This window comes from Candoia aspera, chromosome 2 (genome assembly GCF_035149785.1).
Source record: "Candoia aspera isolate rCanAsp1 chromosome 2, rCanAsp1.hap2, whole genome shotgun sequence".
In the NCBI taxonomy this organism is placed as follows: Eukaryota; Metazoa; Chordata; class Lepidosauria; order Squamata; family Boidae; genus Candoia; species Candoia aspera.
Genome location: NC_086154.1, coordinates 148589264 through 148613053, shown reverse-complemented (window position 1 = coordinate 148613053; position 23790 = coordinate 148589264). Strand labels below are relative to the sequence as shown.

Below are 23790 nucleotides of genomic sequence, written 5' to 3'. Positions count from 1 at the left end.
GGCGCCTGTTTAACCTGTATCGAAATTTCGCAAGCGTTGGGCTCTGGGGAAGTTCAGGGAAAGCGGCGGGGGCTAGACCGGGGAGAGGCGTCTCGAGCACCGCCTCGAAAACGAGGGCTTTCCCTCTTCTCGCAAAACTTCGCGGGCACGCGGCAGAATTCTCGCGAAAGCTTAAGACTGGTTTCTAGACAGACGACACACTGGGTTGCCACTGACGCCCTCTAGCTGTGGAGGTTTGTCTTCTCGCCCTTCTTCGCAGCGTGCAGGCGTGTTACGGAGCTCGCGGGAAAGTTCTTTCCTGCGCAGCTGTCTTGAAAGGTCGAACTTAGCTCCAATTGGAAGGGAGACCACCAGGAACTCCCAGGGCTGTAGACTAGAGTTGGAAGTCAGCCAAAAAAAAAAAAATCTTGGAAGCGGGCAGCGTCAGGCCACTTACCTGTTGTTGCTTAGAAATTGCGTATACGTGTTTAGGAAGGTGCCAGGAGTAAGGTTTTACTTAAAGGGAGAATTTTCCTTTATTGTACCTCCATCAAGTATTTCTTGAGATTAAATGGTAGCTTCGGATGTACCAGCCACGTATTATAAGTGTCCAGAAGGGCAGTTTTAAAGTCTGCTTGAGGGTTTTATTTGGAAATTAGTGCAACTTCGTTGCAGATAAATGCATGTATGATTGCAGTTCCAAACACATCATGTCAGTTACAGTATAAATTCTATTAAAGTTACAGAGATGGGAGGCAACTGCTGTTTTTTTTAATCAACACAAGCTGTAGGCACTTTTGTGAGAGATTACTTCTGATACTACAAACACATCTCTACCCTGTTGTTGACCAAACTGGTTTTGTAGCTTTTTGAAATGGAACAAAAACTTGTTTAACCAGATTACATCAGGTGCCATGATGTTAGCCTTTTTCTATGATCTTTCATTAGCTTTGATAAATTACTGGCACTTTGCAGGTGTTTTCCCTCCAAACAGATTTTTCTATTAAATGTAATAATGAAATATTAGGACCACTTCTACCATGCAACATTCTAATACTATTATAGCAACAACTGGAAAGGGAGAGCACGATGTAAACTTAATTCAAATTAGGTTGTGTGCGCGCGCACAAACATGCTTATATTAAATCTGGCTCACATAGCTAAACCATAATAGATTTTGAGTTATTAAACTCTTTTGTGGTTTGTAAACCATAGCTTATGACAGTGATATGATTGTAGCCAATTCTATTCAGCAAACTCTGGCATATTTATTTATATCTTTAATTATGTAAACCACATTTAATAAGTGCAGACCCAATCTAAGGCCTAGTTTACATAATAATCTATAATACTTGCTGGTTATGTGTTCAGTATCACCTATGTATATAAAGAGCCTTTTCCTTACCTTGGTTCAATGGCACTATTGGCAGAGACAGTAACAGCACTAACTGTTCAGCGTATGAATTAGGTAAACCAGAGTCAGTTGTATCATTACATTGTGCATTTTATGAGGATGCTTACTGTGTATAAACATTTTTGGGAACAGTAAACTCCATACCACCCATTTCCTAGCAGATTACTGTGGTAAGGTTACCAAAAGTACTGTTGAGCTTTGCTTAAGGGCCATGCATATATGATTAAATTGTTCAACATGCTTTGGATGTAATAACATATCCTGTGTTAATCCACTGATTTGTAGATCATGTGTCATGACCTTTATTATCTCAGATTGTAAGACGTTTATTTGACTTTGCATATTGTGTAATCATAATTTAGTTAGCATTTCATATGAATCTAGCCAAATTATGGTTTATTAAATAAATCAGTGTTAATTATGCCTGAAAATGTTTGGTGAATCAGGCCTAATCATTAATATTTGGAAGTTGCAAATAAAATATAGCTGCCTTCCCTGACCTCTTGATGTGTTCGGCTAAAATTCACATCCAGCATATAGTTTGACCACAGTGGCTGAAATAAGGAGTGTTGTAGGGCAAACATCTAGAGGATACCATTTCAAGGAAACCTGAAACAAAGCTGCAAACATAAGTAAAACTTATACACATACTTTTAAAACATACTATATGTGACTGAAATGCATGCCTCATACAGGTTCATGCATACCTGGATCTTATGCATATGTGCTTGGAAGAAAATCTGTCTGAGGGGCTTATAACTGCATTTACTCCAAGATAGATACTCACAGATTGCTGCCTTATTTATGACATGTGGAACCCGGGGCTCTATAAATTGGGTCACCTGTATGCACACAGCCCCATTTTTCAGCAGTACAGTACTTAACATTTTTCCAAGTGTTATAAGAACAGAAAAATAATTTACAGCTTAATCCCCACAAATTTGAATTCTAATTTTGAGATGTCTGTGGAATCTGTAGTGTTTGTGAATTCCCCTGAGGTTTTGCAATCCACCCAAACAGATTAGATATCCTTGTTCTTTGTTTTAAGAAACTACTACTGAAGTTAGAAGATCTATGAGAAAGTGCACCCACTAGAGGGCAGCAAATACCACTTGAAATAGGAAACCTGGTAGGAAACAGACCTACTGTCCAGGGATTTTTGAACTTTTTCAGACCATGGAACTTGCTCATTAAAAAAAAACCTTGGAACCCCTGATCAAGAGGCAAAGCTCTAGTGATAGCAAGTTGGTTGTGCTGAAGCTAACTTTTTTTTAAACCCTTTGTCTCTCATGGAACTCCTAGGGTTCCTGAGAACACAGCTGGAAAAACCCTAGGATAGGATAGGAGCAGCCTTACTTCTGGACTCCTTTAAATTGCTGAGCTTGAGTATTAAACATGACATAAAGGTTTTTTGATTATCACAAGAAAGAGGTTCCCAATTAAATAAAATACCTGTAGATATCACTTATAAATTATAATGTATGATCATTTTTGGCTTCAATAAACAACAGATATTCCATGTTCTGGAAAATAACCCTTAATCTTAAGAAAACCAGTCCTTTGCATATTTTTTGGAAGTAAGACCGAAAGAATGGGCAAGAAAAAGCACTCTTGGAACAATATTGAAAGCAGGGGAAAGAAGTTATTTAGCTCTGGCACCTGCTTTCAAGAGGAATTCAGGTGGTATCACCACTGAGTCCACAGGTAACAGGCAATGCTGATATGAATGTGTTTGTTGCCATGGGGTGTGTGTGTCTGTTGTGTTTTTATGGTCTTTAATTCTGTAAACCGCCCAGAGTCACCGTGTGTGAGTTGGGCGGCCTTACAGATCTGTTTAGTGAATAAACAAACTATGATGATGAAAAAAGAACTTGCAGCTGTGAGATTGTTTCCAGAAAGACTTGAATACTCGTTTTAGAAACCAAAACTTTCAGTACCTATCTACAGGTGCAAAACATTTTTTTAACGTGCAGATTCCACATATCCTCAATAACTGTTTCATATTCTGTGGGTTCCATTAGCACAAGCTAAAGCATAAATCATGGTTCATAAACCGTTGTGGATGTGTTCACACAACACACATACCCAAAGCAAATCATGGCATGGCATACCATGACTATCTGATTCATATGATAATGTGGTTTCTTTGAGTTTGACCTAACCACTGTAGTTTAATCTGCTGTGTGAACAGAGGCTATGATTCCATATCAGTGCATCCTCTCCATGTTAATTTTTTAAAAAAGCATAAGCACAGGAAAAATATTGGCAACCTTCCCTGCATCTCTGAGCAGTTTGTGTTCTAAATGCTATGTTCTACAATACTGTAGTTAAATATAACTGTATACTCTATTGTAAAAAGTATAGTGTAACATAAGAACTCTAATCTGGGACACACAGATTTTACTGTAACTTTGTTTACACAGCAGTTATTTATGGATGAAATCACAACTGGCAACCCTACATAAGCCATTAACTGTAATTTACAAACTAGAGTGCCAAAGAACCAGAGACAGGTGAAAAAAAAATCTTGATCATAGTATGGCTATTCTGCTACATGGTAGAACCAAATGTTAGATCAAAAATCTTACAAAGTGATTATGAGTAAAGCCAAACACACATCCTTCAGCCAAGCTCCTATAATCATTTGAAGCCCATTTCCCCATCTCTCAGGAGCTCCACCCTGGAAGGAGAACTTCCCACCCAAACTTCCATCAGCTGGCTTCAACTCATTTTGGCTAGTGTTATCTCACTGATTGCTTTGCTGCAGTGGTTACCATCATGTGGTACCATCCAGTCGCTCTGTTGCTAATTTTTTTCTGCTTTATTGCTTGTGGTTTGTATTCTCCAGATCCTGGGCTTCTGTCTCAAGGCAGGAGCCACCTGCAATGGGTTCAGGAGCTGGCTCGACACCCACGATATGGTCCTTGTTGGATGGGAGCCTTGGGACAACTGGATGGTGGGTGCAGGGAGTTGAATGAAGAACAGCAAAGCCGTATTGCATTGGCATTTGCACATTGCCACCTACAGCGGTGAGTCAAGTTTCTTGGAGACTGGGAAATAAGCTGAAGCAGACTAGAATCTGGGTTTAATCACAGGATGGAGGAGGAAGTAGAGCTAAAATTCTACCCCCTTCTCAGTGTTCCTGTCCTTTTAGCTGCAAAGTGACAGGCAGGTATGCTTCCACCTACTGTTGCAGCTCCATTTACTAACCACAGCTGACATTAAGAGTTGGGCACAGCTCTAGGTGTATGCTTTAGAGCAGTGAAGAACAAGATTTACTGAAGTCATTTTGTCATCACTTTTTATCTGCTCAGATAAAGGAAGCAGAACCAAAAGGGATAAAGAAGAACAAAGTCAAAGCGTAGGGTCTCTCCCCACCCCCAAACTGAAGTGCTTTCTGCCCATTCTTGGGCCAACAGAAAGCTATACTAGCATGAAACGTGCTCTCCATATTGCCAATCCCTGTCCTGCTACTGTTCCCAGTCATTGCAGTCACCTGACTCCCTTCAGTGATAATGGTGACAGTGCCCTACAAGTTATACAGACTTTGTGGCTGCCTAAATGCTGTTCTAAGGCCAATATAGCTAAAGACAGCCTAACCCTATCTCATTCTTGAGCCAGGAATAAGATGCAAATGACTTCTAGGGTTGTCCAACCATGGTTGTGGTGATACAACAGCAGTGAGGACAAGATTTAAACACTTCAAGAATGGCTGGATGAAGCTGCTAACTGAGAATGCATTTAGGTTCAGTAATCTGATGCCAAGTTGGGAATCTCAAAGATTTCAGCTGGAAGTTATTATTTTTACTTAATCTTTATTTATTTATAACCCACTAATGAACTTACTATTTTACAGAATGCCACATGCTACTGCTGCTGTGCTACTTGCCTTGAGAACTTGGGAAGACAGTAGAGCAGGGGACTTTTGTCTGTATAGCTGGGGTAGCCAACTTTTCATAGAAGAAAAGGATTCCCCCCCTTTCCCCCCCCTTTCCCCCCCCTTTCCCCCCCTTTCCCCCCCCTTTCCCCCCCCTTTCCCCCCCCCTTGGCTCTGTAGTTTCTCCCCAGAAACTAAGTTTTTGTCTTCTACTTTACAGGTCTGGGAGGAGGTTCCCACCCTGTGAAATTGGTAGCTCTATCCGTGACTGCACACAGCACATGGATCCGGTGGCTTTTGGAGTATACACTGAATTTTTCACCCATGCTCATACCATCTGTTATTTTCTACACAATGAGGCTTGGCAGCAGCAAGCCCAAGACACTGTGCACAGGTCAGAAAAAGTGGCTCCTTTGTTGTGTTTTGTTTTATATTGAAGGCTGAATTCCCTTGGGGGTAAACTGCTAGGGTGGGGAAATTTCATGCTGGTGGTAAATGGGGCAAAATTAGTGGTGGGTAGGTGCAGAACTAAAAGTGGACAGGCGCATCTCTTCTTTCTCTCTCCCTTGAGTTTCTTGCCCAACAGGCTGCTAGAGAGGAAAGAATCCCTTTTGCTGGAGGTCTGAATTTATCACTCACTGAAACACTTGAAGTTAGGCCATGGGGCATAAAAAGTCCCAAGGCTGCAGGTTGCCTACCCCTAATCCCAAGGGTAACAGCGCTTTATCAAGAAACAAGCTAAGAGGGTAACAACAAGCTTTGTCAGGGACCCTTTAGAGTCATCAACCACCTTGGTGGTACTCTTAAATCCAGAAACAATCCACCAAACCAGAGGACACTTGACAATAATTCTTCTTTTGGTAATTGAAAGTAGAAGACTAAGACACTCCCTTCTAATAGAAAATTGTTTGCTAAAATACAAAAAATCTTAACCATGGGCCAACTATACCAACACTGGTTTGTATTAGGACTGTAAATTGCTTTGAGTGCCTTAATAAAAATACAGGAAATTAATTGAAAATAAATTAGCAGAATTGAAAACAATCTTTTGCACATCTACTTTTATTGTTTTTGGATATTGGTGTTATGTAGATAACAGTTTTTAATTACTGAGATACTGTTACGGTTTGCTCAGAGTCAGGCTGGGATGGTTTATAGTCATGGACAAATAAATAACCTTTGAGTGACAGATTGTGCACCTGCTTTGTGAATACCACATGACCCCAATAAAAGATGTAGCTGCTTTAAAGAGTTGCAGACAGATTCAGCAGTTGTGTCCTCACATGCTCTGAAGCACCTTCTTAGAATCAAATTTGAGTGTTTCTTTCTGTTGCTTCTGCAGTCATTCAGCCACTGACAGAGCAATTTTTTTTTCTGGAAAGGAGGGAAGAGGAGAAACAATCTCCTGAGCTGTTCCTTCGCAGAGGGATCAAGTGCCCACAGTATTCTCTGAGGAAGGAGAAGAGGGTTAAGCTTGCAAGAAATTCCTGTATCTCTGTCCAGGAGCAGAGCATCCTTCTTCCTCTTGCTTTTGCAATCTGCAGGCAGTGACTACTGTACTTAAAAAAGACCTCATTCAACAGTGTCCTTGTCCATTGAATTGCACTGTGGAGTTGTCTTTTGCATTACTGGTTAGGGACATGACACTGTTCAGTTGCAAGCTTTTATCTTGTTGTGGGAAGAGAAGAGTTGTCGCTGAAAGAGTTAAACAATTGGAAGCCAGCAGTCCTGGCTGATTTACTGGTAACTCCCTCCCTGCCAGCTCTGTAGAACCTTCAGAATTTCGTTTCAGCCTTTGAAACTGGCAATACTCAGTGGAGTGCCCCACAGCTACATGGGGAGAGGGGGCGAGCTGCCCCCGAATGACACTCCCATTCCAGGCTAGCTTCAGAAGGACAGGTTATCTAATGTGGAAAGCACGGCCCATCAGATCTACTTAGCATCGTTCTTCCTCTACCTGACACTTGGTGAAAACGGAGAAAAAATCGCTTTGCGTAAGGAGGGGAAAAGCTCAGTGAACAAGGCTACAATTTGGCCTGTTGTTTGGGGCATAATTAGCGATCTGTGAACTGAGGAGGGCACAGTGAAATTGGCGTTTGTGATTCCTGCCTTTGTGTGTGGTTAGAACTGACAGTGACAATCCGGAAAGGAAGTTACAGCTCAACTCAGGCTTAGATAACTGAGGAAAGGATATGTGAGCATGGGACAGAGGCAACGGACCTAAATGGCTGTCTGTCTGTCGTTATATAGCAGACCACAGCTTCCGTCAGCCCAGCTGATAGTAATGCTGGGATCTGTACAGAAACATTTGGAAGATCACAGGTTTCCAATACTTTAGGGTGCAGACTGTGGTTCATAAGCACATGCTGGATCCTGCAAACACCGACTTCACTTTTACAGTATTGAAAAAGATAGATTTAATAATCTTTATTTCCATTGCAGAGATTCAAAAAGTGCAACCCCCTTTACCCTTCTCTTTTTAGAAATAAGCAACGTGAGCTATGCATACTTAATCAGAAGTTAGTCCATAGAGTTCATCGGGCCTTATTTTCAAACATCAGTGTCCCATCCAAGATCCAGCCTGTGCTCATGGATTATAGCTTATAAACCATAGTCTGTACCCTAAAGTGTTGGAGTGGAAACCCGTGATCTTCCAAATGTTTCTGTACAGATCCTTCACCCAAAAAAAGTCCCTGTCCCATCCAGTGACCTCTAAGTCTCTGCTTAGCCACATCGATTCTTTACTCACGTGTTTCGATGTCTCCCATCCAGAGACATTCTTAAAATAAGCTCAGGCACATGCTGACTGGGAATACTGGCAGTTCCCATCCCAATGCATCCATGGCAATGGGTACTTCTGAGGTTCTGATCCAATTTTCAACATTTCATTTTTGCATAGCATGCAAGATTTAGATTTGAGTAATGGATAAACGCTTCTCCTTTTCTATTTAAGCCTCTGTCATGTTTCAAGAACATAATTTGGAAGCAAGAAAGAAAGGCAACAAAAAAAAAAGCACTGCTGGAAGAAAGATAGTAGTGGGATAATGATATGTAGTTGACCTTAGTTATGGGAGGAAAGAAATGGGAGCTGGCAGGTCACTAAGGCTTCACCCCTGATAAATAGTCACCTGGTTTAAGATCACTTTGAGCAGAGCATGCACATTTATTACAAGGCTTATATCTGTAATTGTGAAAGCTTTAAACGTGGTTAGTCCAGGCTGCGTTGTTTCCAAAGCCAGCCTTTGCTGATCTTATGCCAGTGCTGTGTTGCCACTGATATGCCAAAATAGACTTCTGGGTGGGCAAGTCAGCAAGAACCCTTTCAGTTAAGAGCAGTTTTTGCAATATGGTGGATGGTTTAGTTCCTTGTGAATTAGTTCCTTGTTCCTCTGTACCTACCAGGCTGATATCCTCTTCTGAAACAGTGGCCCAGCAATTGGAATCTACCAACCAGCTTGCAGAAGAGACTGCTCGGGCCCAGAATGCCACCTTGCGTTCTCAGGAGCAGATCCTGCGAGATGGGGAGCTGCTATGGCGGACACTCCGTGACTCCTCCCAAGGTGGCCTGAGAGCAAAGCCGCATTATTCCTTTTGAGTTTGCACTGACATGCTAGATGTTACAGAGATCAGCCCTACAGATACACCCCTGTCTATAATATTTGCAGAAACCCCTGGTGTTATACGGTAGGAATTTCTGTTCTTAAAGGTAGTGGAGTACGCTACAGTATTGGTATGTTAACTCAAAAAAAGCTTTTCTGGCACCACTTTCAAGTACATATATGTGTGTGTGTGTGTGTGTGTGTGTAGGGAAGCAAGTTTTGGTACCCTGATCAGCGTTTTTTTTTCCCAAAAAAGTAGTGACTTCCCTCTAAATTGCTTGCAACCCATGGTTTGAAACTCAAGAAATCGGTTATCTGTGAATCCAAATGCAAGCAGACATGATTCATTAGACCAGCTGGGCTAATAAGTGGATTGGAAATCAGTTACCTTTTTGATTTTGCATCTCTCAAAATTTTGCAAGGCAGATTTTGGCTCCAGTAAATATGTGAGAATGCACATGTTTTAGGGTATGATGCATTTAGAAATGTATTCTTTAAGATAATATGTGTAAACATTCATTTTATAGAGGAAAAAATTTTCCAAGCTACTTATTTCTTTGCTTGGATTATGCTATCCAAAAATATTGCAAAGCAAGGCAATAACTTGGTATTAACACATTTACAAATGCATATGTGCAAAATTTTCTTTCCCATGAACTTGATAGCTTAGCACTTGTTTCATACTGATCACATATTACAGTAAATCATGTGTTTCTTTGAGCTCATTGCTATATAAATTATTCCTACAAGCTGCCATAAGCTGAAAGTTAGCAAACAAATCTGAGATGTCAGTGAGGTTTGTTATGAAACTGGAATTGGAATTCAGGGCTCTTGAGCTAACTGTTAGTGGGAGCATGATATCTCAAGCACCTTGCACATTGTGAGGATCTTTGCTGCATTTTTAATTCCAACCCTGAAAAGCATCATTATGATAGCAGGCTTCTTTACAACTATCTAGTGTATTATGTACAGTCTATACTCAAAGGCAAGAGACAGTTTGACGTAGTGGTTAAGGCATCAGGCCAGAAACCGGGAGACTGTGAGTTCTAGTCCCACCTTAGGCGTGAAGCCAGCTGGGTGACCTTGGGCCAGTCCTTCTCTCTCAGCCCTGGGAAGGAGGCAATTGCAAACCACTTCTGAAAAACCTTGCCAAGAAAACTGCAGGGACTTGTCCAGGCAGTCTCCGAGAATCGGACACAATTGAATGGATTAAAAAAAAAAGGCAATGCACATTGCACGTGTACCCTTTGCAGTTATGTATCCTCTATACATAAATACACCTGTAGGTATGTACACAGAGCCATATAGCTGTCTGGAGATTAGGAGGGGGTGCCTGTCAGCTGTTGCTATGCCAGTCTAACCAGTAAAGCCACATTCTAATGGGTACGCTTAGAAAGACACAGAGGTGCCTTATACTGAATCAGTGTTTGGGTATATAGCTTGATGCCACCACCCACTCAAGTTAGCAGGCTTCAAGGTGAATGCCTTTCCCAGCTAGGATGACTACAAAATTTAATGGGAATTACTGAAATTTGATTTAGCCTCTTCTGCTTGCAAACGTGTATTATGGCCCTTGAATTCCAGGAGTCGCTTCCCATTTTGAAAATTCAGGCGTTGAGACTTATTTGCCCTTACTCTTGACCTTATGTTACATGCTACTTGTTCAATTCAGCCCCACCTTTCAGTCTTGCATAAGAAGCTACCAAGCTTCATAAAACAACAATTTGAGAAAAGGACCTGGAAATGCTAGCAACACCCTTGATCTGCAACGTTATTTGTTCTATAGGATTCAAAATTAAAAACACTGCGGTTTTTTGAGGTACAAGTATTGTCAGGGTTATTCTTGACTGATACTGGAACTAGACTCACAAGCAGCAATTCAAGAGCACCGCCCAAGATAAGCTGGTTTTATTGCAGGCACAACAAAATCCATAAATCCAGGAACTGCGGAGCGCGAGACACAAGCCATGTGTATAGCAGAATCAAAGAACTCTGACATCTGTTTCTCCCACTCTTGTGGTGTAATATGCTAAAAGCTGCTCACGTTGGACAGGAAAAACAGTTGATAGCTGGGCGTTATTACTACAACAGACCTGTCTTTTTTGAGCTTTTTGCTCTTGTCCTTGCCTGGTCTAGCTCTTCCGTGTGTGCATATAACGCACAGCAGTTGGGAAGAAAAGACTATAAGAGTGTTGTGAAATTGCAGGTGAGAATTAAGTGGTACAGAGAGTGGACCTCAACTATTCAGGGGGCCTCGTTCAACGGCAGATGATGCTTTCTGTGTAGGAGATTCCAGATTCCTCCCTGCTATCTCCAGATAGGACTGGAAACGCCCTTCCCTGAAATCCTGAACAGCTGCCATGAGTCACTGATGTTGAGTGACGTTCTGACCGCTGGGTTGAATCAGTTGCTTATACAAACTGCCTTGCCATCCAGAGATTCTCGCTGTTGGGGTACAAAAACACAAACAAGTTCCACAAAATCCACCACCACCACCCCCAGCATACAAGAACCATACAGTATAAAGGAAGGAAGAAGGCCAGCCCTGTCACCATGTATAGAATTGTTTTCAGAGCCTTGCAAAATATCAGTGGTGAGAGAGCAAAGTGCACCTCTGAAGGTGAGGTTTTCCAAAGCATCAGAGCCATCACAGAGAAGGCCTGTCTTCTGGCCCATAGCCTCCATCTGCTGAGAGGCAGGATCTTACTTAAGAGTTTACAGATACAGGATGTTAACATTCCAGGAGGGCACCAGATTAGGGAAAACAGACCTCCCCACACACATCTATGTGTCTTTATGCTTTGAATCAGTCTGTGAAAGGCATATAACAAATTCAGGGGAGTGTGTAAGTGGCCCAAATAAGGTATCCTGTTTGTCTGGGAGGGCAATGGTTTCTTGTCCTTCCTCTCCCTTCTGCAGGCATACACCAGGCCTTCCAAGAACTGCAGAATTCAGCCATCGAGCAGCGAGTAGCCTTTGCAGAGATCTTTAATCGGGTGGCATTCCTGCACCGCTTTGTAGTGGGGGAATCCAGTGCTCTCTATTCTGTCTTCTTCCATCTCTTGAGTGGTGTTACCACTCTGCTGCTGACCTCTAGCCAACGAACTGCGGGAGCTCGGTGAGAAAAGACAGAAGGACATAAAACGGGAGAAGTGCCCCTGATTGTTTAGTGCCCCAGTCCTCTCAAAATGACCGGGCCAGGAATGCAGGCAAAGGGGTCGAGATTCCTTTGAATGTATCCACAACTGTATTCTTGGTGGAACAAGAAGTGGTACAAGATGTTTTAATTGTTTTTATTGTCGTTTGTGAGCTGCCCAGGGTTATCTTGCATACGATGGGCAGTTATCTAAGTATTTTCAATAAATAAAATAAGAGCCTTTGAATAATCAGCCTAAGTAACTTGGGTCCCTATGGTATACTGCTGTTTTTCGGGTGGAATTGATAAAACTGCAGAAGAGGAACTGTATCTGTTTTTATGCTGAACACCCCTGGTTTTAATTCCAAGGAGTTCCAGGTGTTGGTAGGATTTAATTCCTTCTGGAAGCTTGGAAAGCCACTGCCAATTAGTGTTGGCAGTAAGACCAACAGTCTAGCTCCATGTGAGGCGGTTCCACTGCTTGCCCTCCTTGCAACTGTTCAGTAGTTGTTTCATCGGATTAAGTAAAAAGTTAGTATAAGACTGGACATTTCTGCATACATGTACCATACAAAAAAATAGATTCAGCTTTTTACACCTTTTGTGGATGACAGCAGATGAGGAAAAAGGGGGGGTATCTGCAACAAATGGGACGTAGGGACAAGGTTGGATCAGCACAGAACACTGCATTTATTGTTTATATGGTGGTATCTGTGTTTTCAGCATTGGGCAAATGTAGACTCTCTCCTGTCCCAAAGTTGGCATCTCACCTTTTGCCAATGAGGTAGCATCCCCAGCAGGCCTTGTCAAAGCCTGATAAAGGTGCAGTTCAATTTCTGATGCCAAAACTTCTTTTCCATAAACATGAAGACTAAAAATTAGCTGTCTTTCAAAATGAAGCTGCGATTCTCTGAATGTGTAATTGTGCAAAGACTATGAGAGTCCATGGATAGGTAGAATATAAAATACAATCTATACTTTCTCTTCATAGCCTTTTATTCCCCCTTTTATCTCCAGGTTAATTTTGCTGGCCTTGGTGGGAGCTAATATTTATTTAGAACGTGTCATCTGCAACCTTCTCCTGGATAACTCAGAAGAGGGCTATGACCTGACGGTAGGGTCACTCTCTTGCAATAGCAAATGGAGAGGGAAAAGGACGAGGTTGGTAACCAAAAATATGCTCTGCCTGGAGCGGTGCTTTGATGCTGATCTCAGCTGAGGTACTGTCTCGCTGTTCCAACACAGATGACTGATGAGCTTTTGTCCCCATTATGCCATTATGTCACGCTCACCCTTGTCAAGGGATGGGTTGCAGTTCAGGAAGCTTTTGCGGGAGGTGTGGCCCAAGAGAAGCAGCTGAGCGGAGCCAAATGATTCTGAGGAAGCAGAATGAAGGTCATGGTTTCCAACCACCGGTTGAATTCTCTTCTGAGTCTGATTCAGTGAAGAGGCTCAAGGATTGTTTTGCCATTAGCAAAACACCCGCACACATGAAGAAACCATAGTTTAGGAATAAAAATCTGAGTTTCTAGCATTGCCACCCATACATTTGAATTAAATTCGTAGCTATACTGAAGCTGGAACCCAAATGTCTGGCTCATTGATGGGCCTGTCCATGTAGTGATAAAATGTGATGAAAAGTTATAGCCAAGGGTTTCAGTGCCAGAACTATTAAAATTCTGATTTCTTCCTCTGTTGAAATTAGGCAGCCCTGGTATTTATGCTTTGTTTCTCTTATTTCGCATTATTGTCCAATTATTGTAGTCACTCTGTTAATGTTTAAACAAGCAATCAAATCAACTCTTTAAAAATAACTTCAAATGGGCTGTACTTACTTTATTTATTTATTCAATTTATATGGCTGCCCATCTCAAATACATGACCATGGGACTGTATATGTAATGCAGGTACTACATCGTATTGTAGGCTGTGAGTCCTTGCCTTCTCTGGCACTACGTACATATTCATATACCTGTCACCCTGACCCATCCTTCCACTCACACCTTCCCAAACCCCCTCTCCTCAGTTCCCCCTCCCTCCAGAATATAAACTGGGGGAGGTGCTCAATCATCACAGTCACCTGGGAAGAACAGAGTCAGGGCAAGGAGAGAATATAGTGTTTAGGAAGACATTCTATTGACCCAATACCACCAAAGCTGTGAGGGCAAATCTTACAGCCTAGAATTTTCCTGTGTTTTCCAAATAGAACTGCAGGGAGTAAGGCACTGTAATACATAAATGCAACATATACTTAAAAATAGAGGGGGGGAACCCTTATGGAAAATAAATAATCAGAAAGGAAACATCAAGATAAAAGTAGATTATATCTTTTGAAAGTCTTCTGTGTAATTTGGTTGAAAAAGAGCCCAGACAGAGCAGAGGTTGGCAGAAACCATCAGGTATCATTGCTGTGACTCAAGATAGATGTATCCTTCAGGTGCTTATAGTCGTTTGCTAAACCTAACATGCCTGGAATTCACTATACTAAGAATATAGCTGAAAATAACATATGTAATGTATGACTGTTGTATCTTGAGATTATTAATCATATGAATTTCAGTATGTTTCCTCTGGGAAATTAAGCTTGCAGTTCTTTGATAATACAAATTCAGGCTCATTTTTCCCTCAAATGTTCACCCTTTCAGTAGGCTAATTTAGGAATGGGAAGAAAAGCTATTAGTTATTCTGTTTTGCTGTTAATTTTAAGAGTCAGAAATCCTTGCTGATCACATTACTCAGTCTGATCTTTTTTCTGTCAGCAATTGATTGGCATCAATCCAATCAATATAATTTCAGCCATGCAGTATTGAGGTGCTGGCTGCCACTTGGAAAAGATTAGGAAAGGAACAGTATAGTCCAGTGATGATGATCAGGGATCTGTGGTTGTGACAGCTAAACGAAGCCTCCATATTTGGGGGTGGTATGCTCTGAATATTGTGCTGAGACATGCTTGTGAAACTGTCATAGCACCTGACTGACCCTTGCCAGTGACAGATGTCTGTTTTATACTTGATAGAACAGCCTTCCCCAACCTGCTGCCCTCCTGAGGTATTGGAAAAACAACTGCCAGAAGTCTCAGCTATAGGGCCAACCAGAAAACCTGGCTGTTTTAGTTCCACATGTCTGGAAAGCTTTCCTTGTTTTTCAAGTACTTAGGGAAGTTCCATTTGGCTCTGGTTGCTGAAAGCCATCACAGCACTCATCGTTGCCCTCATCAAATTAATTAATTCTTTTTAAAACAATCTGCCTTAACGGCCACCAGGAAATTCAGTAACTTCATCATCATATCTTTGCATTTTCAATTTAAATCCATGGGGGATCGCAATTTGCCTTTGTTCACAATGAGATATTTGAATTGTCATAATGAGAATTCTCCCTGCCCCAGTCTGAAGTAAGAGGAAGTAGGGTTTCTATGTTGAACTCAGGGGAGTGTAAGCCCCATGGTTGCCCATCTGTTAAGTGACTGAATGGGGAGAGTCAGACTGAATTTATCTACACTTCTTTCTCTAAGGAAAGCATCTCCTTCTGGGTGGGCCTGTCACGCCAGACTTTTGCTGGACTGTGCGTAGCTGTCCTAGCTTATTTTATCTGGACCTACAAGGACCCAGCCAAACAGAGCCAAGAGGTGCTGCAGAGTCTGCAGGAGATTCGGACAGAGATTCAGCAACTTTTACAAGAAACTGGTAATGAAAGAGGAGCAACATGTGGCTGGGGGCTTGAGGAGGAAATGGCCCTGCTTTGCCCAAGGAGCAGTCTGTATCAGATCATTTGGTGGAAGATGCAAAGAGAGCGGAGCCGATGTTTCTGCTCATTTCAAGGCTGGGGAAGCTAATCAAGGGAAAGGAAGGTAGTTGGTTGAAACTGGAGGAGGGTCTGTGCGTCTGCACGTGCTTCAGGCTGTTCATCTAGTTCCACCTCAGAGGGTCGGGGTGCTTGCGCAACACGTACAGCATGAATGTTCATTGCTGCTTAGAAATGAGCTACAGGAAATTTGAGGGCTGTGGTTGACTAATGATTGCTGGCTAGCATCTCCCCTGTTCTTTTGCCTAGCAGAACAACATGTGAGGGCTTCCAGCAATGACATAGTCGCCTCTGTGTGCATTACAAGTAAATGGGACATAGAGAGGTTGAAGACCATGCAATGAGAAAACCCAGGGGGATGGCCTGCGCTCCAGTGTTCCAGACCAAAATGATAAAATAAAATAATACACGGTATAATAATCCTATACTATTATCTTCTCTGGCCCAGGGTGTGGAACGTAAGCATGTCAGGCTTCTAGATCTTGATCTGTTCTACTCAGTATGTGCAGTCTGTTTTTTTCCAGAGAGGCTGCTGGTGAAACCAGAGCTGCTGTTTCAAGGCACCGAGCCTAGAACAGAAAAGGAGGTATTGAGTGTCTCAAAGCTGCTGCTCTATTCAGAGAACAGAGCTGAAATGGACTCAGAGGAGCACTGGACTGGTCACCAGAGAAGTGAGTGCCATCTTTGTGGAGGAATGGGAAGGTGGCAGATAGAATTGGGGTCACCTAGTGGCTAAAGGGCAGGTTCTGGAGAAAGGAAGCGCAGTGTTAAATTTCCCACCCCCTGTGAAGCTCATTGGATGGACCTGCCTAGACCTCTCTCTTGTCCTGACCTACCTTGCCAGATTGCCATGATGCTGAAATTGGGTTCTGAAGGAAGAGCAGACCCTGAAAGAACTAAACGTTGGAAGCTGCTGCTTGCTGCAATTGTGTTTCCAAGCCATATCTGATGCTTTTCCCCCCACCCCCAGTTAAGCAAGTGGGCTCGAACAGACTATTTCCATCTGAACCCTTTTTCGGGAATTGCTGACCTTGATTGACTCAGGCTATGTTTGCACACTGAATCACAAAAACTGGTCCATCACATTTTAGTCTCGTGTGTTTTGCAAACCTGGCTTGTATGGTTAGTTTATGATTCAGTATGTTGTACAAATCCAGATAATGCTACTATTCCATAGGGAAGTCAAGTCTACAAATACAACCTTACTATTTTATGACATATCCAGGTAACATCATTGCAGTCTACTTTCCACTATGTTATTAATCTCACAAATATACTCAGCAGAAAGGCAGGGGGAAAGACAGCTTTTAATTAATGCTGGAAAGAACCCTAACTGATAAATACTAGAAAAATTCTTTAGAAAGGACAGTGCCTTGGCAATATGCATCTCTAACCAATGCTTTGTGGAACTTTGTTGTAATCCCTTCTCCAGCAGACTGTGAAAACCAAGGCTGGACTGTAAAGCAACTGAACTATAAAAATAACCTGCTAAAGTGGGCAATTAATGCTGTTTGTAGACTTTTAGAATATTTACAGCTCTGCAGAAGAATCTATTGAGAACCAGTTTGGTGTAGTAGTTAAGGCACTGGGCTAGAAACCAGGAGAGCGAGTTCTAGTCTACTTTAGGCACAAAGCCAGCTGGGGGACCTTGGGCCAGTCACTTTCTCTCAGCCCTGGGAAGCAGGCAAGGGCAAACCACTTCTGAAAAACCTTGCCAAGGAAACTGCAGGGACTTGTCCAGGCAGTCGCCAGGAGTCGAGGAGGAGGAAGAGGAGGATCTCTTACGATGTAAAGAAATCCCTTCAGGAAACTTCGGGTTCAAATAGAACTGGGCATATTGGTTGGGTCTGCCAGGAGTTAAAATCCAATCGCACACGGGAGGCCACAGATTCCCTATAGGTACTCTAGCACAGGGTTCCTCAACCGTGGCAACTCTACGCTGGGCGGACTTCAACTCCCAGAACTCTGGTGGTCGAAGTCCGCCCAGCGTAGAGTTCCCAAGGTTGAGGAACCCTGCTCTGGATAATATCAAGCATAATACAGAGAGTTGGTGTATGTTCCCCATTCTGCTTTCCAGTCTCATCAGAAAGCCAGCATTGGACTCTTAAAGCACATCCAAGAGCAGCCTCTCTCGCACAGGGTTCTCTAAACAGCAAGAGCAGTTGAGGTTCTGTGGATGCTACCTGAAGGCAGCAGGGATGGTTCCTTCGCTGCAGCAGCAGCCACTGCCGCTTTGTGAAACTTCCCAGTTTGGGAGGTTTGTTTTGGCAGATGAGAAGAATTTTAGATAACTGGTAAAGACTCGGCTATTCAGACAGGCTTTTCCCTTGGGAGACCATTAAGTTGTACCAGCGTGAATCAACCTCTGGTAACGTTCTCAGTAAGCCTGTTGTGTGTTGGATCGGCGTGAAAGCAAACGGGTCTTCTGTAGAAGAGGCCTGGCTTCCAAAGGCTGGTATGATCTCACGTAAGGGAGTTTGCACTCCTAAATGCATCTTTGAAAGTCACCAACACTGTGTTTTTCTTCTATTAGATGAGATATGGACTGGCAGCCCCAGGCAGAGAGGACGGCCACCTTCCCAGACTTGTCATTCATTGCTTCACCAGCACAGGCAGTCCCAAAACACTGCCACTCAGCTGCTGACAGTCTCTGTACCAGTGGATGGGGTGAGTTTAAAGCCAGCAGTGTCACACTGAGTCATTTGGTGGAGAAACTGCTTGACAGAAGAAACCTGCTGCTGGTTGGGATTGTGGGAGTTCTAGTCTAAGGTGCACGGAGGGCACCTAATTGGGAAATTGTTCTAGAGACTTCTCTATCCTTGCTGTAGAATTTTGGGAGCTTAAACAATCCTCCACTTTCCCTTCAAAGCCTCTAAAGCAGTGTCTCTCAACCTTGGCAACTTTAAGATGTGTGGACTTCAACTCCCAGAATTCTCAAGTAACAAACATGCTACTTTAACAAGGAACCGTTTTTTCCTGTGTGTCTATGCAGAAATGCAATATTTCATTCTTTTGAGAAGCACACTGCATCATACACAGAACCCTTCTGCCAGCACAGGGCAATTACGTTTCTTACATGAATAGCCCAAGGACCAGCCCCCAGATAAGCAATATTCATTCATTCATTCATTCATTCAATTTATATAGCCGCCCATCTCACATTTGTGACTCTGGGTGGCTTACAATTAAATTAATAATAAAGTAGGCCTGTGGATATTCTCTATATCAGATTTGTCTTGCCTGTTACAGACTCCACGGTACAACCTTCGGAGCCGGCAGTCTCTACAAGACCCCAACCCTTCCACGTGCTATTAAGCCTGAGCCCTGGATGCCCACATGAAGAGCCGAAGAGGTATCACCTCATTGTGCACTGATACAGCCAGAGGAAGCAACATCTCTCCGGGCAGGGTTTTGGTCAATAATCATATTTCTTTGAGTAAGGGAATAAGCAGTTCGGGACATATAACTCCTTTGATTTTCTATACGAGTATCCAAAAATCTCTAAGATATTAAGCAATCTGAGCAGGCAAGAGTTGAGCCAAATATTATTATGCCCTGGGTTGATATGGCCTGCCCCATTTCCTTAACCCAGCTACTTTTGATTTTCTGTCCCTAGCTTGCAAGAAAATAGATCAAGAGATAGAAATGGTTACAAAGAGTTTTTAAAATTAATTTTAATTAACCCTAGGATTTCCCCCGCACATGATTTGGCCCAGTAGCCTTCTTTCTGCAACTCTGACTAGAATTGAAGTGTCCCCGAGTCACTGTTCCCAAGAACGGCATTCACGCAAGCTCTTTTAGAAGGGCAGAACTGCGCTCCTGCTTGTACCTCCGTTCAACCAAATTTGACACTGAAGAAGTTTGAGGCTGAGTTGGAATGAGACTTTCTCTATCTTCTGTGAATCTGTTGTAGCATTAAGAGCCAAATCTGAGACAATGCTAATGCAACTACACCCTTATTTTAACACTGATTTTAACCTGCTCAATAAAGTTTCTTGATAAAACAGCTCATTGGTTCTTCATAGGCCCCGGGCTGTCCCTTCCTCAATGACACACAGGTACGATGGGAACTTCTTTGCATCCTTTCTCCTGCTGGGAACAGTCTTCCTGAGGTAGATCAAGTAGCAGCCCAGCATCCAGCTTTCCTCAGTCATCTGCCAAGCTGAAATTCATAGCTGCTGTCAGGCTTGCAGAGAGCTTGGTTGCAATTTTGTCTGTGGAGAAATGGGACTAGAATCAAGACAGTTTCTGCAGGAACCTCTGTGCCACTATGAGAGGCTTGTGGGGATGAATCAAACCATGTTCAGTCAGTGGACAAAAACAGAAAGCCCATGCTAGTTAAGTACATAGGCAGGGTAGTCACTCCTGAATTAAGATAGCCCTCTCTGCTTTTTAAAAGAGTTGGGCAATGTGTGGCTACTGAACTCCCTTCTGATCACTACTGCCATAAAAATGGAGGCAGGAAACACAAGAACTAGAAATTACAGATTACAAAGCTTATGAACCTTTCCCTCTAAAAGGGAAAGATGGAAAAAAACCAGGAAAATGTTCCCGAGCATTTTTTCCTTACTGTTCCGTGTGTGGGAAAAAACTGTGTTGGGGAAAGCATGCCCTAACGTCAGCCCTTCAAGGTAAACCAGACTAAGGAACCAAGTTAGTACTACTTTGATTGTAACAGAATCTTGCAAGTCTGAATACCCTTCCTCTTCCCTCCCTCTTTGTGTAAATTAGGGAGGAGCCTGTCTGAGGCACCTGCTCAAGTTACTCTCTTGGCCCAGGCCCCTTTTCTCTGACCGTTGCCTTGGTAGCAGCTTTTCCTCCTGCCCTTCAAGGCCACCCCCTCTGCCCTCTACACCTTAGCAAGCTGATACCATGGAAGGAAGAAAACACATGAAATCAGGATGGGAGTAAGTAGAAAACAAGCTTCCCCACCTGCTCGCTTCTGCCGCTTTTTGCGTCTCTTGCTTGCTGCCCGGAGGCCCTGCCCCTGGTACAGAGGGTCCAAGGCTAAGATCTCCCCTAAGTCAGGTGCTCTGGGCACCACTTCTGCTGCTTCTGTTAAGGTCTTGCTCTTGGGTTTCAGCTCTATAGTCATTGGGCCAAACTAGAGGGAAGAAGAAGGCCTCGCTGATTTAAACTGGCCCCCAAATGCATTTATTTACATAGCTGCGCTCTTGATAGAGTGGTTGATTTGTATTAACGTTTGTCAGTGACCAGCATAGAAAAAAAGGAAAGAGTTCAATTGATCAAATGTACAAATATGGCATGATTAAACAAAGTAAGTGATATAGCAGTGCAAGCCATTAGAGCTAAAATTCTTGAGTTGTGTCTAAATCTAAAAGGGGAAACAAACTTGTCATAAAATAATTTGACAAAGACATCATCTTGGGCTGCTCTCTTGACAAATGACTTGGGGCATCAAAATGACACAAGAAAATTATAAACAAACATAAAATATAGTAAGGCATAAAGCAAATAGCACCAGAAGCAATTCAACAATCCAAACAGGTTCACAAATTCTCCTGACAGTGCCTGGGGCAAAAAAACAGGTCTTCAAGGTTTTGCAAAAGGCAGGCAGGACTGGGGGCCATCTGAAACTTGGGGAGAATTCTATTCCATGGGGCAGGCCCAGTGACAGGGAAGCCCTGTTTTCTGGGTCCCATAAAATGACATTCCTCAAGAAGCAGAAACCAGAGCATGGCAGCCCTGTGAGATCTTACTGGAGGAACAAACATAATTGGTGATGGAGGTCCCTCCAAAAATCAGGTTCTATGCCATGAAGGGCTTTATAGGTGATAACCAACAACTTGGATTGCTGCCAGAAGCCCACTGGGTGCAAGAACAGGAAAGTGGCAGCTCCTTCCTTTTTGCAGTGAACTTTCAATACAAATTTCAACATCTTTGGCTGTCCCAAGCCTGAATGCAGTGACAGGCTTAGCTGCAATGCATTCCTTCAAGCTAAAGGTCAGCTGAGAGTGCATAACCCCAACTGCAGTACAATTCATTTCCTCTCCAAAACCCCCTTAAATTTATTTGGCCCTCAAGAATACTCAAATGATACGTGATCAGAACTGCATATGCTACAGTTTGGGAAAAAAATGATTCACTGAACTGGATGCAAAGTTCACTTTTATTTTAAAAAATAAATAAAAGACAAGTTTCTAGCCACGCTGTAAAGAAATGCAGAACTCAAATCAGTGTACTTTCTTAGTGTTCAGAAATCAATATTTTAGGGCCTACCACCCCACCTCTAAGTTCTTTTTGCAAATTAACAGAGCTATAAATCAAGTGAGATAAAGAATTTTAAATGGCATAATTTGCATGAATAGGAGAACCTTCATTTTCCTAAAGAATGTCGATACAATAGTATATTCAACTTTGCACGTATCCCATCTTTCCTCCAGAGTTCAAGGTAGCGTACATAGGACTCATTCCTCCTGCTTTACCCTCACAACAGTCTTGTAAATTTGGCTAGGAGCTAGCAAGCAGGTCTCTTAAGAAGCTTCACAGCTGAGTAGGAATTTGCCTGACACTCAATAGACTGACACTTAAACCACCATGTTTCTCAGTTTATTCGGACTTGTTCTCACTGCAGTAGTGCCGCCCATCCTGCTTATAGGGTATTCATCTAGAGAGCGTGAATCAAAGACAGGGATGGTAATTCTCACGGACAGCAAGAGTTCTCATCTATTCTCTGATGTTAACTGCCAGTGTTCTTCTCAATTTACGTGAGGAATGAGACTGTCTCTCACTTTTCTAGTTTTTCCCTATCGCTCACCAAAACAGAAGAAAGCTTGAGTGTTTTCTACACAATTTGACATGCCAGTAAGGTAAAACCCAAGGCCTGTTGGTTTGACTACAAGATTTTACGATTTTAAGATCAACTTGCAAAACCTGAGGAGAAAAGGGGAAGAGAATATCCTGAGAAATATTTTTATGGTGGCAGAACATCCAGTCCCTTCTCTCCTGTTCCAAATAATGACAGTCTCTCAGCTCCATTTTATAAATCTTCCTCAACTCCTTTTTTGCACTCTTCCCACCAGTACAAATACCAAATGCATCATTCTGAATTCCTCAGGAAAGTGCTATCTCTAGACTCCTAATCCCCATTTAGCATGAATTATAAAATCATTCTAAAAGATAATTGGAACTCTAGTGGAAAATCATCCTTCAGTATGTTTTTACAAGCTGTTTGTTATGATGATTCAAACAGCATCTATGGAAGGGTTTTTCTCTCTGAAATCTGGTTCTCGGTTTTGGGAAAGGATGGTTGTGGAGACCCCTTTAGTTTTGCTTTGTTTAGGTTTGGTGTTCTGGTCAGCCATGATCTCTTTTTATATGTATGGTTTCTCTTTTATCTGTATGCTGCCAGAGTCGTCAAGGAGTCAGGCAGCCTTCAAAATTGATAAAATAATTATAAATAAATGGATCATACATCGAATATACATTAAGACAACTTCTCCCCTTTGGTTGTTCTCCATTCAGTGCCTGTTAGTTAGAAATGCAGGGGCCTGGATGCTTGCCAAAGTGATAGTCCATGAACAACCAAAGCTGGGGCATGTACCTCATGATCCTCATCTTCTTCCATCTTAGTCTCCTCTTCTTCTGTAATATGCAGCCCTTCTTCCTCAGCCATCTCAATTTCTGCCCCACTAGTTAGGCCAGAACCCTCTAAGGTGATACCCACAGGACCAGAGATTAAGTCTACAAAAAGAAATACATCATTCAGAGTTCTTGAACTACAGTCAGTCTTGGGTGGCGAGAGGCTTAAAGCAAGGAACAGAGTTCAATTTGTTGCTTCACGCTACATGCTAGGCCAGCTGAATGAACAAACCCACCCTGTGTGCTTTGTAAATCATAGTTTATGGTTCAACTGATAATTCCAGCCAATTGTAATTTATTCACAAACTCTGGTCACGTAAACATGGCTTAGCATATCATGGGACAACAGCTATAGTAGAAAGGGGAAAAGAGAAATGAAAAC

General features: G+C 42.5%; 2 protein-coding genes across 4 annotated transcripts in view; one reads left to right on the top strand and one right to left on the bottom strand.

Annotated features, from left to right (window-relative positions):
• Window positions 1–44: 44 nt before the first annotated feature.
• On the top strand, window positions 45–19812 carry LOC134490847 (uncharacterized). Of its 3 annotated transcripts, none has more exons than XM_063294163.1 (10): window positions 45–233; window positions 4242–4422; window positions 5491–5664; window positions 8673–8830; window positions 11789–11987; window positions 13023–13119; window positions 15517–15688; window positions 16331–16477; window positions 18340–18473; window positions 19056–19812. In XM_063294163.1, the coding sequence occupies exons 2-10, from the start codon at window positions 4325–4327 to the stop codon at window positions 19119–19121; spliced, it is 1245 nt and encodes a 414-aa protein (XP_063150233.1). In that variant the 5' UTR covers window positions 45–233; window positions 4242–4324; the 3' UTR covers window positions 19122–19812. The 3 variants fall into 3 exon arrangements, with proteins under 3 accessions (XP_063150233.1, XP_063150236.1, XP_063150234.1); XM_063294164.1 differs by lacking the exon at window positions 45–233 and adding an exon at window positions 3250–3340; XM_063294166.1 differs by lacking the exon at window positions 18340–18473.
• GNL3L (G protein nucleolar 3 like) overlaps window positions 19701–23790 on the bottom strand; it is a 16595-nt gene continuing 12505 nt past the window's right edge. The window contains exons 14-16 of the mRNA XM_063294162.1: window positions 23371–23510; window positions 20739–20910; window positions 19701–20020 (exon numbers count right to left, since the gene is read on the bottom strand). Coding sequence (XP_063150232.1) covers window positions 19953–20020; window positions 20739–20910; window positions 23371–23510 — 380 coding nt within the window. The 3' untranslated portion in view covers window positions 19701–19952. The remainder of the gene's footprint in view (window positions 20021–20738; window positions 20911–23370; window positions 23511–23790) is intronic.

Coding starts and splice junctions, on each gene's coding strand:
- LOC134490847 (XM_063294163.1), top strand. CDS start 4,325: ATGGGAGCCTTGGGACAACTGGATGGTGGGTGCAGGGAGTTGAATGAA. Junction 8,831..11,788: donor ACTCCGTGACTCCTCCCAAG/GTGGCCTGAGAG, acceptor TCCCTTCTGCAG/GCATACACCAGGCCTTCCAA. Junction 15,689..16,330: donor GCAACTTTTACAAGAAACTG/GTAATGAAAGAG, acceptor GTTTTTTTCCAG/AGAGGCTGCTGGTGAAACCA.